General features: G+C 40.6%; 1 protein-coding gene across 2 annotated transcripts in view; it reads left to right on the forward strand.

Moving 5' to 3' along the window:
- Positions 1-7967, forward strand: part of Oma1 (OMA1 zinc metallopeptidase) — a 48257-nt gene extending 40290 nt beyond the window's left edge. For both annotated transcript variants that reach the window (XM_021200789.1, XM_029539444.1), the window contains exon 9: positions 7514-7967. In XM_021200789.1, coding sequence (XP_021056448.1) covers positions 7514-7726 — 213 coding nt within the window. In that variant the 3' untranslated portion in view covers positions 7727-7967. The remainder of the gene's footprint in view (positions 1-7513) is intronic.
- Positions 7968-14489: the final 6522 nt, after the last annotated feature.

The raw sequence follows: 14489 nt of genomic DNA on the forward strand, positions 1-14489 counted from the left end.
AGAGAGAGAGAGAGAGAGAGAGAGAGAGAGAGAGAGAGAGAGAGAGAATGTTTAAAAAAAGAAACTAAAATGGGATGCCTAGAGAGGAGAGAGTGGTCCTAGTGAGCACTCTGACTGCTCAGGGAGGAGATGCTGATGGAGGGTTCTGAGCAGAGACTGGAGGTGTGTCCTGACTTGAACACTCACTTTATTTTGGAGGAATTTGTCATAGTATATTGTTCAGGGAATAAGCTACCTCCTTCCTTGTTTTTTTCGTTTTTGTTTTTGTTAAGATAGGGTCCCTATCTATGTAGTCCTGGCTGTCTTGGAATTCACTGTAGACCAGGCTGGCCTCAGACTCAGAAATCTGCTTTCCTCCCTTTGCTTCCCAAGTACTGGGATCAAAGGTGTGTGTCACCATGATAGCTTCTTATTTCATTTTTAAATAAAGATAGAACCCCCAAATTAGAAAAAAATACCCTTACTAATTTTTATAATGTGAATTCTGGGAAAAAGCAACATGCGTAAATATAATCGTGTGATCCACTAGTATTTGAAAATGATAAATATAGGTTTGTAGTAATAATATTATTTGTTGTTGATAAGCTGATATGATATAATTTTATTTACTTGAAATAATCAGTTAGATTTAGGAAACATACTCCACATATTTTGGTTACCATAACAACTTGAGTGAAAAACTGAAGAACAGATGTTGTGCCAACCTGTTGATGTTTCATAGCGTGGGTTTCAGAATTAACAGTTATGCTGTTTAGGCTTTGAGTTTATGTACATCATAATTTGTCCTTGAAAGAAATACCTTATTTAAGAATTTTATAAAATATGAATTACTGTGAATAGCAAATTTTGTTGAAAGGTTTGTTTTGAAATCAGAAGCCTTCAGATTATTTTTCTCCTGTGTTCTCACTGATGTTCTTTCTCCCTGCTGTTGCTCTTCATGAGGGCGCGAGGGGTGGGCAATGACAGCAGAGCTGGGAACATTGATTCTGGAATTGTTGTGTAAGGTTATAGAATTATAATCATAATTTGAATGGAATTTGTTTCTAAGTATTTTAATTGTAAACAACATTCCATCTCTAGGCATGAGAGTCACTTGGTAGCAGGCTGTAAATGCATTAATTTTAACCTCATTTTGTTTTTAATCCTTTAAACTTTCAGGCAGCTGGGAAGTTGAACTCATGTGTAAATCATTCTTATGCATTTGTAATTGGATAAAACAAATGAATAAATCATTAATATTGTGCATCTCATGAGCACAGAATGTAAGTGTTAAGAATTACCATGAAATGTCATTGCTGGCCATGTGTGAAAACATATACTGTTCACCTTACTAAATCTCATTCTGTCTGGCATGGAGAGTGTTGAGGAAGCGAACAGCAGCTGCTGTAATTGAATCGGTCTCTGAATCATAGGAAACCAGAAAGCCTGACAGTAACATAGTCTAAACCCTTAGAAACATTAGGGCTGAAATGAGTGGACCATTAGAAAAAACTTGCTTGGAAGGATAAGGCAAGAAAGAGTGCTGACATGATTAAAGTGGGGGTGACCCTCCACCCCGCCCCTGCACCAATAGCTTGCTTTCTGTTTTCAGCAGAAGTTTTTAATCTAATCACCAAGCCCTCTGGCATTTCCCCTTTTTTCTTTCACTTAGTTATCATTTATATTTTATGGATAAATAATTTCTCTTTTACTTGATGCGTAGCATGTAGAAAAATCCCAGTGTATCCTAGCAGTTGGTTCATATTTAGTTGTTACTAGAAATAAATGCAGCCAGTGCCTTAAAAAATACATGTGTGTTCATTGCTCATTCCTTTTAACCTTTGGAAATATTGTTTATGGGCTACAACATGATGTGTGATGTTTGTATACATCGTGGAGTGGTCAGGTCAAGCTAACAAGCAGATCCATTGCCTTACAGTTTTGGAGGGTGACAGCCCGTGCCCTCACTCTTGTCAGTTTCAAGTGTGCACTGTTACTGGTGCTCTTGTTGACTGCACAGTGGCACTCAGAACTCCCTTCTTTCACCCCTCTGAAATGTTGAACCCTGACTAGTCTCCCCATCTCTTCTCTACCCTGGTGGTCACCGTGTTCTCAGCTTTTGTGAGCTGCTTTATAAGATTCCCATGTGAGCCACACTGTGTCCTTCAGATTCATCGGTGTTGGGCAGACTACAAGACTGTATCGTTCTGTTTGCTTTGCTTTCTGGAACTTTGCTCTGTAGAGGAGGCCAGCCCTGATCTTGAGGCAGTCCACCTTACTCTGCCCTCTGAGGACTGCTGTTGTAGGCCTGTGCCACACTGCCCAGCTAGAACTTGCTCATTCTTCTCGCAGGAGGGGTTGACTATAGAAAGTTTTGTTCAAAAACCTTGCCCTTCCTTCTCATTCCCAAAAGCAACTTACACAGGTCAAAGTAACCTTTTAGCCTTCTTTATTTACTGAACTTTCTCAGTTACTTATACTTCCTAACATTTGGCCATTTCTAAAACTAGTCAGACTTCAGTTTATATTGTAGTTTTTTAAAAAAGAAATAAATCATTTACAAGGTAAATATTTTTGAGAAGTGTAATCCTGATTCATATAAATATTTTTAAATATTTATTTATTTTATGTATATGAGTGCTCTATCTGTATGTACACCTGCATGAAGAAGAGGGCATCAGATCCCAGGATAGATGGTTGTGAGCCACCATGTGATTGCTGGGAATTGAACTCAGGACCTCTGGAAGAGTAGCTAGTGCTTTTAACTGCTAAGCTATCTCTCCAGCCCATTTTATAATTATGTAATGAACCTACCTAAGTATTTAAATCATTAATTAATGAGGAAAATTGTAAGATGTTATTCCTAGTATAAAGAGTAATTTAACAACCATAATGTAAAATAAGAATTCCTATATGAGATGGCAACCCGTTAAATCCAAAGACTGTTATATAGACTTGCAGATGGAGGAATATGTCTATACCCAAGCGAAGTTCTACTGAAGTAAAGTGAGCCTGGATTTATCTAATTCAGTAATGGGAACTGCCACCAAATAGGTTAGTCAGAAATTCTATGAATCCATGGGACTGTGCAGGTCAAAACAAAAAGCTGTTTCTCTAGAATTTCTCAAAAGTCTAGAGAAAGGCATTGTTAGGTTTCAGAAATTTGTTTCCTCTGGCAGATTCAGTTTTGTTTTTATTTTCTTTATTTTTTATTTTATTTTTTTTAGATTCAGTTTTGACATGATCTTCCTTCTGTCAGTAGACACCTAAGCTTCAGGAAAGGATTCATCCATTCTTTCTCTCTCTTGTCTCTTCTCCCTCCTTTCCTCTCCCTACCACTCTTGAGCCATTCTGCAGCTGTTCTGATGCATATCAATAGGTATATAGTCAATAAGAAGCATAGCTAGCTGTAAAATAGCTCTACTCATAGGGCAGTAAGCAATTGCTTCCCACCAGGCATAGTTTGCTTTCATTTCCATGGACAAATACCATTTTCATTATTATTAATTTTAAAATAACAAAAAGAATGCAAATATTTGGTGATATTTTTATCCAAATGATATTAGTTAATAGCTCAGGTTAAAATCAGAATTAAAATGTGTTTATAGACATGAAGCCCGGTTTCAAAAAAATATGTATGTTGTGTGTATGTGTGTTTCTGTATGGACTGACACATTAGGTTCAGCTAACTATTAGCAGTAAACTACAATGAACCTCCTTAGGCTAACTATGGAAAGAGGTAAAATGTCAATAAGTCAGATAAAAATTTATTTTAGAAACTTGTAGAGTCATAGCAAATTAGCCAAGTAAAGGACTCCAAGCCATAATGTGGCTTTACTTCAGTCTTTGTCCACAATCACAAAAAACCAATTACTTAGTGATTAATTAATTCTAGCATCAAAATGTAAAATGGGACATCAACTATCTGATTCATTTTATGAGCATGGATGATTTTGTTTCAACAATTTGATTAAAATGTCTTTAAAAATTTATGAACTGGGATCATTAATCAGCAAACAAGGCAGGGCTGTATCACAATTATTATTTACTACAAGCAACTAAATTGTTCTCACATTCTGTGGCATCTTAAAGGCACATGAGAGTGGAACCTTTGATTCCCCTCTTTACTATGCCTCTGCATCCTGTGCATATCAGTCTATGGGCTTCCTCTACTGTGCATATCAGTCTATGGGCTTCCTCTACTGTGTATATCAGTCTGTGGGCTTCCTCTACTGTGCATTCGGAACCTCCATGACCCTTCACCACAACCACTACCTAGGACAAGCCACCATCATCTCTCCTAGGTCTACAGTTCTTTCCCTTTCAGGCTCCCTGGTTCACTGTTTCTGCCAATGGCTTGTTTTTACCATGTAAACAGAATGATCTTTTAAATGTTATTCTCTCGCCTAAAACCTTCCAGTGTTCTTTCAAGTAGTGTAGAATAAGAAACTACCCCATTGTAGCTACTTTCTGTTGACCAAGTCAGTTTGGGGGAGAAGTGGGTTTATTTAGTGTATAGGTTACAGCCATTACTAAAGGGAGCCACAACAGGAATCTAGATCCAGGGACTCTGAAGTGTGTGTGTGTGTGTGTGTGTGTGTGTGTGTGTGTAGGGAAGTGGGGTGTGGTTGCTGCTTACTGGCTTGCTTATGGCTCATTCAGCATGCTTTCTTATATAATCAGGACCAAGACTGTAAGAATGGTTCTGTCCACAGTGGGCTGTATCTTTCCATATCAATCAGTAATCAAGAAAGTGCCCCACAGACATACTTATAGGCTAATGGATATAATTCCACATTTGAGGCTCCCTCTTGCACGGTGACTCTAGCAAGATGACCAAAACTAACCAGCACAGTCCCATAGTCATCCAGTCACATGACTTGGCACCATCCATTCTGCTTACAGCGGTCTTACTCCAAGGTTTTCCTTGGCTCTGGTCATTTCACACGAGGCTTGTTTTCTCCTTATAGATGCTCCAATTGTGGATTTCTCTGTTCCAAGCATCACCTCACCAAAGAAGCGTTTTCTGGTCCCTCAGTGTCAAATAGCCTGTCACCCATGCCGTCATTCTCCCTGTTAAAACTACAATGATCTTGCTTACTGTTGATCGACTGTCTTCTGTCTTGAAATATATGGTCCTTGTTCCCTATGGTCTCCTTGGTAGCTCCCACAGCTTCTGAGATGCCTAGTGAATACTTAAATGACCCTAGGATATAGAATAGTAATAAATAATAGCTAAAAGTAGGACACTTTGTAGTAGAACCAGTAGTGCTTGCACTGCTTAGGCGATATTATGTAGGAAATTATGGCCAGTAATGAGAAAAATGCTCACAGGAAGTGGCAGTGTAGAAACAGTGGTGAGCTTAGGGATCTTTGCTTTAATTCTGCCCCAGGTGACCTTACTTTGAGAAGGTCTAACCTTTGCGTTTCTCCATACCTTGTTAGGTTAGCACTCTTCAAAGTTCTGCTTTATGCACCTGTGTGTCTGTGGGTTAGGCCCTACCATCTTCTTCCCTACTCCCCTCTTGACACTTGAAGAAAAAGTAGTTTGCATTATGATACATGCTTAGATAATGTTTGTACATTTCTGGTACAGAGAATGAGCAAAATGAATAGTGGCTGCCTGTGGCTCTCCCAACTGTTGAGATCTTTAAGGGTGGCTGGTTTCACACTTATCTTCAGCCTTCCCCAGGGTTCTCCAAACTGTATATTATTACTATTGGATTATCTTTCTAGTGTCTCAAAAACTGTAGGCTCTCCATAATATTTTTACAGCATTTATTAAAATGATTATTCATAGTTTAAAATCTAGCCTGCATTTATGAAGTGGCCCTTATGTGCAATGCATAGAGTCAGATAGAAAAGAAAGGTAGTGGAAGGCATATTCTAGGTGCACATGGGGAAAAATCTTATTCTTGAAGAAATGTGAAGATTTATGTAATAGGATAGATTTGAATTCATTAAAGGGAAAAGATGTTAACACACTGAAATGTAATGAAACATATAGGAAGAAAGCCAAAAATCTAGAAATTCAGAAGATTTTTGCATATATATGTATAATATATATGCAAAATATATGACCTGTAATATAATTTTTCTTGAGAGGAACACAGTGATAGGAAATCTTTTTGAAGAATAGTTTTTTTGGAGATTAAGGAAACAGCTCAAACATTTCCCAAGTGCATGTATTCAGTAAAAGGTTCATTCAAAGAAGCATGTGGTACAAAATTCATTAGCATAAAAAGAATACTAGATAGAAGCAAAAGTTTCAGCCTTTATATTTCCAACCTAATTCTACTTTTAAAACAGTAAGAGGTTTTTTTTTATTTTTAGTGAAATTTTAGGTATATATTTTAAAAATATTTGAGACAGGACCTAATCTAGTCCTGGCCGGCCTCAAATTCATTCTATAGCTGAGGATAACCCTGAAATTCCAAGTCTACTTCCAAAGTGATTTAGTTATAGGCATTTACTTCCACACCTGGTTCATCCCTGGTGTTATACAGTCTGTAGGTTTGGACATGTGCTGTGGTATGTATCCAGCTTTATAGGAGATAGACTTTCTCTCTGTCTTGAAACACTCCATGCCTGTCTCCCTCTCCTCCTTGTCTGGTACAGAGCTAGGTTGTTCTCAGGGCTGGTTGTGTGGAGAATAAGTCAGGGACACTTCTCTGTTTTGGTAGCAACTCTCTGAATGCTGTTCCGTGCTGTTTTGGGTTTTCCCAGCATATGTAAATTGCATGCTTATGTTGCTGTTTCCTAACGTTCCAGTTTTAAGCCTTCTATTTATTTTCCACTGCAGCAGAGAACTAGTTCAGGCTTTCGTCTCACCACTGTCAAACCACACACACACACACACACACACACACACACACACACACACACACACACACACNACACACACACACACACACACACACACACACACACACACACACACGCTGCTCTCTTCTTCCCCAAATGATGAAATTGTGATTTGGGTTGATTCAAGATTTGGTATTTTAAACTATAAACACTAGTTACAACTGACTTCCACAGTGCATTACAATTATTCTTCCTTTCCCCACAAGATTTATTCTCCCTAGAGTTAAAAATTGTTGTGATCTTGATTTTCTGCTCCTTCTCTGTCATTAGCAGCGATTTAACCCTAGAAGGTCACAGCTGTGAGTAACTTTGTTGTTGGTTTTCTTCAGGGTGCCCAGACATGGACATTCTATTATTTTTCTTGTGTTGAAAAAAAATGTCTTATAGAGTCTTCAGAGCCCTGTTAATCTGACGCTGTTCTTAGGGTCAGCTAAGGGTGACTGGAACGGTTTGCTCTCTCTGAGACTTGTTTACACCACCATGTGGCTACTGCACATACCCCTGCTGTATAAGTGATGGTTCTGGGTCAGGCCATGGAACGTGATTACATGTGTTACTTCTTCCTGTGCTAGGCTTGAGCTAACTTCTGTTTAAATGCACAGTATGTTCTTTTACTTTTGGTTGTCTCATGCAGACCATGTGAGGAACTGCGTTGTATGCTTCTTTGTAGGCTCTCAAACTTCGGGAGGTCTGCAATTGCCCACCACTCTCTGGACCGGACCCTCGGTTACTGTTCAAACTAACTGTGAAGCGTTTTCTTGAAGACTCGGAGAAAGAGGACATAAACATCACTGTCAAAAAGCAGAAAACGGATGCTCTCCCCATTCAGAAGCAGGAGCAGATACCACTGACATACGTACTTGAGAAAAGAACTGCAGGTTGAACTGAAGTGGGTGCATCTTGGGTTCCATGAGGAGCACAGTGAACCTTTTCCTTATTATGCAACTTTTAAAAATGATGTTTTCAAGGAAAAAAAAATGAATGTTCAAAGGCCAAGTCACTTATAGATATTATCTGGATTTTTCTAGATTTTTATCTTTCATGAAATATTAATGTATTTCAACCTATTTTAAAATACTGCCAATGAGGAAAACGTCACAGAATAAACTGATGTTATGCATTTCGCTGTCATCTGTTCTCGCCTTAGTTTGTAGTGATTACTATAAAGAGCTTCCTGCTCAGCCTAAAGTGGGTTTTGGAGTCTGGGTGGTTATAAAGTGGGAACTGACAGTCTGAAAGTGGTGGTCTGTGCTGGGGTGGAGAGGAGTGTGGAGAGGGGGTCCTGAGGGAGATAGTTCCAGGGGGTGCTGCAGGCCGGTTCTGTTCAGAGGCACAGGAAGTGCCTCTGGTGGTCCAGGTGACAGGGTGAGCAGTACAGTAGGAGGGAGGTTGGTCTTCCTGTCGTGGTGATGTGGGTATTGCGATGTTCCCACTGTGGGCATCACCTGGGAGACAGGAGGGAGAGCTGCCCTTAAGCTTCTCACTAGCTAGCTGACAGCAGCCAGGTGCCGTGGGAGAACATGGCGGGGGTGGGGAATGGGGGGAGGCATCAAGGTGCATCTCCAGGGAAGCCAGAAGTTGATGGCTGTGCTGTATAGGAAATGTGGGTTACTTAGTCAGTTTTGTTGTACTCTCAAATTGGTGAACATAGGTTTCATCTTTTAGAGGGATGCTTTTCTTGAGAGACCTTAAATAGATACTTTGTTGGAGAACTAGAAATGCAAGAAAATACTTTTTATGAGTAACTGCTATAGACTAAGGCCTTAAAAAATTTGCTTTACTCTTAATTATGTATGAGTGGGAAGTATATGCAGCTTTATGTGATGTCCAAGGAGGCCAGAAAACATATGAAATCCCTAGAGCTGGAGTTACAAGTGGTGGTGAGCCTGAGAACTGGATCTGGGGCTTCTGAATGGGCAGCGAGTATTCTTAGCTACTGCACCGTCTTGCTAGCCTCCGAGCCAAGCCCTTTTTATTTCAGTTATTCTAAAATCATAAGAGGCAAGTTTGATTTTCATTTTATGTTTATAAACGGGCTTGGAAAGGCTTAACAATGTGTCCACTTACCAGAAAGAACAAAATTGTATCTCTGGTTCCAGTTTACCCATTTGTACAACTCTCAAGTACCAAAGGCAAAGCTATAAAAGGACAAGGAACAAATTGTAGTCTTGATTATCTGTTAGCTTCAATACGGGTGAACATCAGAGAGCACCTTGTTGTGTGCAGGATGGCTTTGTAGGTCATCTTAGATCCTTCTGTCAGTCTTCATGAAAACCTTGGGGTAGGGTAAAGCACTACAGCAGATCCCCCACCCCTAACGCTTGTGAAGTCTCACTCGGGATGTCTCCTGATTCTTAGTTGTTAAGAAGAGAGGATTGAGCCAATTTATGTGTTGCTTATAAAGTATTTCTTGATCTGCGCACAAAACAACAGTTGTAAGAGGAGTTTCACGGTAGCTATTACCTGTGTTACCATTCTTCACACTACTGAAAAGTTTTGTAAGAGGCACCCCATAATGTGCAAAGATGTTTGGGGAATATCACCCAAAGGGAAACAGTAAAGCATACCATTTGATTTCCCTGAAAAGTTTCTAAAATATAGTATACCATAGTCCCAAGTCTTAGCTTTTCCTCTGCGCCCCTGGAAAAGCTAATTGTATTGTTTAGACTTCTTAGAAATTACATGCAAGTTGATACCATGTCAGAAAGAGCATGAATAAATTAAAGGTAACATCTTTTGGTATATATGACAGTTTTTAAACTATGGAATCAGAGAAACACTTGATTTCATCTTAGGATGTCCTGGAGTCTCTTAGGAGAAATTAACTAGCAGTTGACTGTAAGATCATTCAAGTTCTTAAGTGTTGGATGCTTTTCATTGTATAACTTCTGTTACTGTCTGTGCTTTTCCTGTGAATAGAACATGTCGATATTGGACAGCTAAATCATCTGTTAGGACCATGAAGACAATGGATCCCAGGTACTTTCTTAATCCAGATGTATGTATTTACCACTATATGTTTATACCTAATAGTGCCTGGCACTTCATGGCCATTTAGTTAATACTTTATTTCTACTATATGAGCAATATAAATCATTTGTTCAAAAGATTATTTTTAAGGAACCATACTTTGTGAAGTTTCTGCCTGATATCCAAGAACTACCTATGGGTCCCAAGAAATGTCCTCCTTTCTTTATTGGTAAAGCAGGCACTATAAAGCCTCAGATGCTAAAGCAGTTATTCAATGAGAGATGCCCATAGCTGAGCACAGTACAGTTCACACTACTGGTACTAATGCTCACTTTGTGCTATGTGCAGTGCTAAAAGCACATTTGGACTTCACTGCAACTTCATATGTGGAGGGATAATGAAAACTCATTTGGATTAAACTATTAATAGATAAGGAACATTTTATTTTCTAGTAAGAACAGATAAGCCGGGCAGTGGTGGTGCACGCCTTTAATCCCAGCACTTGGGAGGCAGAGGCAGGTGGATTTCTGAGTTCGAGGCCAGCCTGGTCTACAGAGTAAGTTCCAGGACAGCCGAGCTATACAGAGAAACCCTGTCTTGAAACCCCTCCCCCTCCCGCCCCAAAGAAAAAAAGAACAGACAGACAAACTCAAATTCTATCAAGAAAAGTCTCAATGCCCCAAAGAAAAAAAGAACAGACAGACAAACTCAAATTCTATCAAGAAAAGTCTCAATAAAACTACTAGTGTGGCATACGGTTTTATGCATAGCATCACGATGTCATCAAAGTGGCTCATTTTCTTTGGTTTTTCTAAGCTCTGGCTCAGATGGTATCTAGATGGCTGCCAACAACTCCCAGGGCTACATGCTTCATCAGTATGAAGGGTGACTGCCATTGAATGGTACAGCCATTGCCACACATGTTCAATACTGTTTCATGAAGCAGTCCCTATGGTGGCGGCTGGGATCATCCTGATTGCCTTGGACCTCATACATATCATCCGACATTGTGACTGAGAATGGTTGCAGTCTCCAGCACCTGAACAGATCACAGTGCACGGTGGGAGGGTTGTGGCCACAGTGCATCTAGATTGCTCAGTGAGTAGCAAGCCTAGAATTGAACAATGCTTGGTCTCTTTCAGCAAGCAAAGACACAAGCTCTATTTTTTTTTTTTTAAAATTTGGCCTGAAATGCTTAATCTCAGCAATAATAACGCAGACTAAGTGTCACATTGCTGTAATAACTAGTAAGTTTGCATTTGTAGACTCGCTTAACCGTAAGGTTTGTTTTAGTCTGAATCGTGCCTTTGAAACCAGCCCACGAGACTGAAAGGATAAATGCCCTCGCCTCATAGGGAAGAAAAAGCTTGCAGGAACTGGGTAAGTTGTCTAGCTTCACCTTCAAGAAGAGAGCTGAGCTGGAGTCGGAATGAAAGGGCTGCTGATTTGTAAGCCACTGTCCTTTCTGTAGTGCTGCATTCTTGTGAGGAGCGCTATTGCTTCCTTTTTTTTTTTTAAATTTAGGATGCCAAACTGGAAGGCATTAAGCGGTGTGTGTCCAGCACTGCTGGCTTGTTGATGGCATAGCTGTGAGTCCCACCCTCCTCTTCTGACTCCGAAGCCTGCCTCTCATCCCTATGTTGCCACTTCCCTTGGTGGACCTCATAAAGCCAGAAAGGATGGGAAGTGCTTCTCTTCCCTCACTGTTGGGTGGCAGGGACAACACTTCTCATCCCTTATTTAAAAGTGTTCATTGTACTGCCCTATGATGTCTGGGAGAGAAGCGGCTCTGCCAAGCATGTTCATACCTGTAAAGGCTAAAGTCCTTGCTGCCCCCCTTCTGACATGTTTTCATTACAGCCTAGAGAGTTCTTTAGCAGTGGTGAGAAACAGCTCTCATCGTGCCTCAGTTTCTGGAGCATCTTGATGTGTAACTAGGGTTTTTCACTGGCCTGGCTATTTAGGAGTAGAGACCAACTATATGTAGCAGAGGATAGCCTAGTCGGCCATCAATGGGAGGAGAGGCCCTTGGTCTTGCAAAGATCATATGCCCCAGTACAGGGGAATGCCAGGGCCAGGAATCGTGAGTGGGTGGGTTGGGGAGCAGAGTGTGGGGGAGGGTATAGGGGACTTTCGGGATAGCATTTGAAGTGTAAATGAAGAAAATATCTAATAAAAAAAAGGAGTGGAGACCAGTGAGGGGCACACGTGTGATACAGTTTCAGGCTTCCATAACTCCATGATATAGAAAGAGCAGTGGTAGGGGTGGGTGAAAAGATGGGCAAAGTGGTGCTGAACAGACTTGAGATCCATGCGTCTGCGCCCTGGAGCCTGTGAGGAGGCAGGGCTGGAGCAGGCGAGTGCCTGGCATGGGTTCACCATCAGTGTTTATTGCTTTGCTTTTCGCTGATGGCTTATGCTCTACCTACATTCAAAGATGATTTACAGAAGTCGGGGGCCAACGCCTAAGGGGAGACTCCTGCTTGCCAGAAACATAGCTATATAAGAAAGTCTTTGGTATAGGAAGCTCACTTCAAGAGAAAGACATGACATAGTAGTCTAGTCAGTGGTTTTTGTTTTCCTCCCCAAACAACTTAAAGTAATCTTCACCCTGTTTCCATATCCTCTGCTGGTGGAGTTTCCCCAAACTGTTTACAGTAACCCGGCAGAGCTGGAGATCCATCCTGAGGCCAACCTCAGTGTTACCAGAAAGACAAGGACAGTTCTCATGGCCAAATTTGATTCCTTTTGTTAACCAAAATGTCAACAACTTTATTCATATTAGTTGCATTTCTCATTGCTAAAGGGAATTTAAGGAAAGACTTTAGTCTGGCTTACTGATGTGATTTGAGGATACAGTCTGTCTTAATGGGGAAGTCAGGAAGGCAGGAGTGTGAGGCAGCTATAGTCAGGAAGCACAGGGAGAGGGAGAGAGAAAGGGGGAGGGAGAGAGAGAGACAGAGAGACAGAGATATGCTGATCTACAGCTCAGCTTTTCTTTTGTATTCAGCCTGGGACCCCAAACCATGGAGTTCTGCTCCACTATAAAGGTGAGTGTTCCATCCTCAGTTAAGCATTTCTAGGGAAACCACTCATAGACACATCCATTTGTGAGTTTCAATGGTGTTTTTATGTCCCATTAGGTTGACAAGCAGGATTGACCATATGAGACATCTGAAACATATTGGTAACGAAAATAATACAAAACTAAAAGTACCATCATGTTTGGGCCGCTGACACCAAGGACAGGAGGTGCCTAATTGAAGATGATGATGTGAATACAGATGACACCAAAGAACTGCCTTCTTTCTGGAAATGAAGCCAGGTGGCACATATTTTGTACTGTGTTTTGATACATGTTTTGAACCCACTCAGAGTACCATTTATTGAGACTGATGTGAATAACACATTATGGAGATATACAGCAAGACAATCCCATTTGTGGTACCTTTCCAAAGACATCATTGAAGATAAACAGAAGTTCCCCCTGTGTACTTCCTGTTAGCAGTTCTAATAGTAGGCATGGGTAATAGTTAACACGAGATGAGATGTGTCTGGAACCTTCCTGAACACACAAATGGATGTGTTATGAGAGGATTCTGTTTTATATACTAGTCAATAACTGTTCTTCATCTTCTCTTCTAGCAAACTGCACTTCCAGGTGGCATGTGCCCTGCCCAAGAAAACGAATCATGAGTGCAGTGCTCTTTGCCAGCCATTCTGATCTAGAAGCAATGAGTGCTAAATTGGCCAATCAGAAATAAAGCAAATGTTTTTCAGAGGCCGTGTTTTCTTCTTTACTCTTAAGAGAAGCTATGGACAAGGCTGTCTTTGCTTGGAGTCTAAGCCTGACGATCTTGTTTGTATCTGTGTGTTCCATGAGATGCTGTCCCAACATCACTGAGTGGCTGGGCTGGCACTGGTATTTCCACCCATGTAAATATCTCACGGAATGAGATGTTTGATATTTTCATTATTTATGCTGCTGTTATTTGGTTATTCTTTTCCTTATACAAAGGAGTATTTTTATGAATGAGCTAATGGTCATATGGTTTCATTCTACAAATGAGAAAACCAGAGATTAAGAAAATTATTAATTAATTGACATATATCATACATTAGTAGATGGGAAGGCTTCAATGCCTGTCTCCCTAAGTCTTCTTGCCACTTGTTCTGCTAGGGTCAGTCCAAAGTCCAGGAATTGTATACCAGGGACAACTGTGCTGGTCAAGCAAATAAAAATCTCAACAGTGGGCAGTTTGATAGAGTGAGGGAATTCTCAGTTATCGTAACTTCCTAAGTGAAGACAAGACAACCATCTGTCAGGGTTACTGGCAAAGAGACTCAGGCTCTAAAGGCAAAGGAAATAAAAATAGCCTATGACTGAGAGGCAAACACCCCATAAATGTGTTCTGGAGTGGAGCCAAATGAGCTCAAAGGAGAGAAGAAAATGATGGTGCTGTCTTAGTTACTGTTCAATTGCTGTGAAGAGATACCATGACCAATGCGACTTATAAGAGAAAACGTTAAATTGGGGCCTTGCTTAAAGTTTCAAAGGATGAACTCATGACTGTCTTGGCAGGGAACATGGTAGCATACATGCAGGCATGGTGCTATATCAGCATATGAGAGCTTAAATCTTACCCACAGGTGGTGGGAGGGAGGGAGGGAGGGAG

Source organism: Mus pahari, chromosome 6 (assembly GCF_900095145.1).
Source record: "Mus pahari chromosome 6, PAHARI_EIJ_v1.1, whole genome shotgun sequence".
Taxonomy (NCBI): domain Eukaryota; kingdom Metazoa; phylum Chordata; class Mammalia; order Rodentia; family Muridae; genus Mus; species Mus pahari.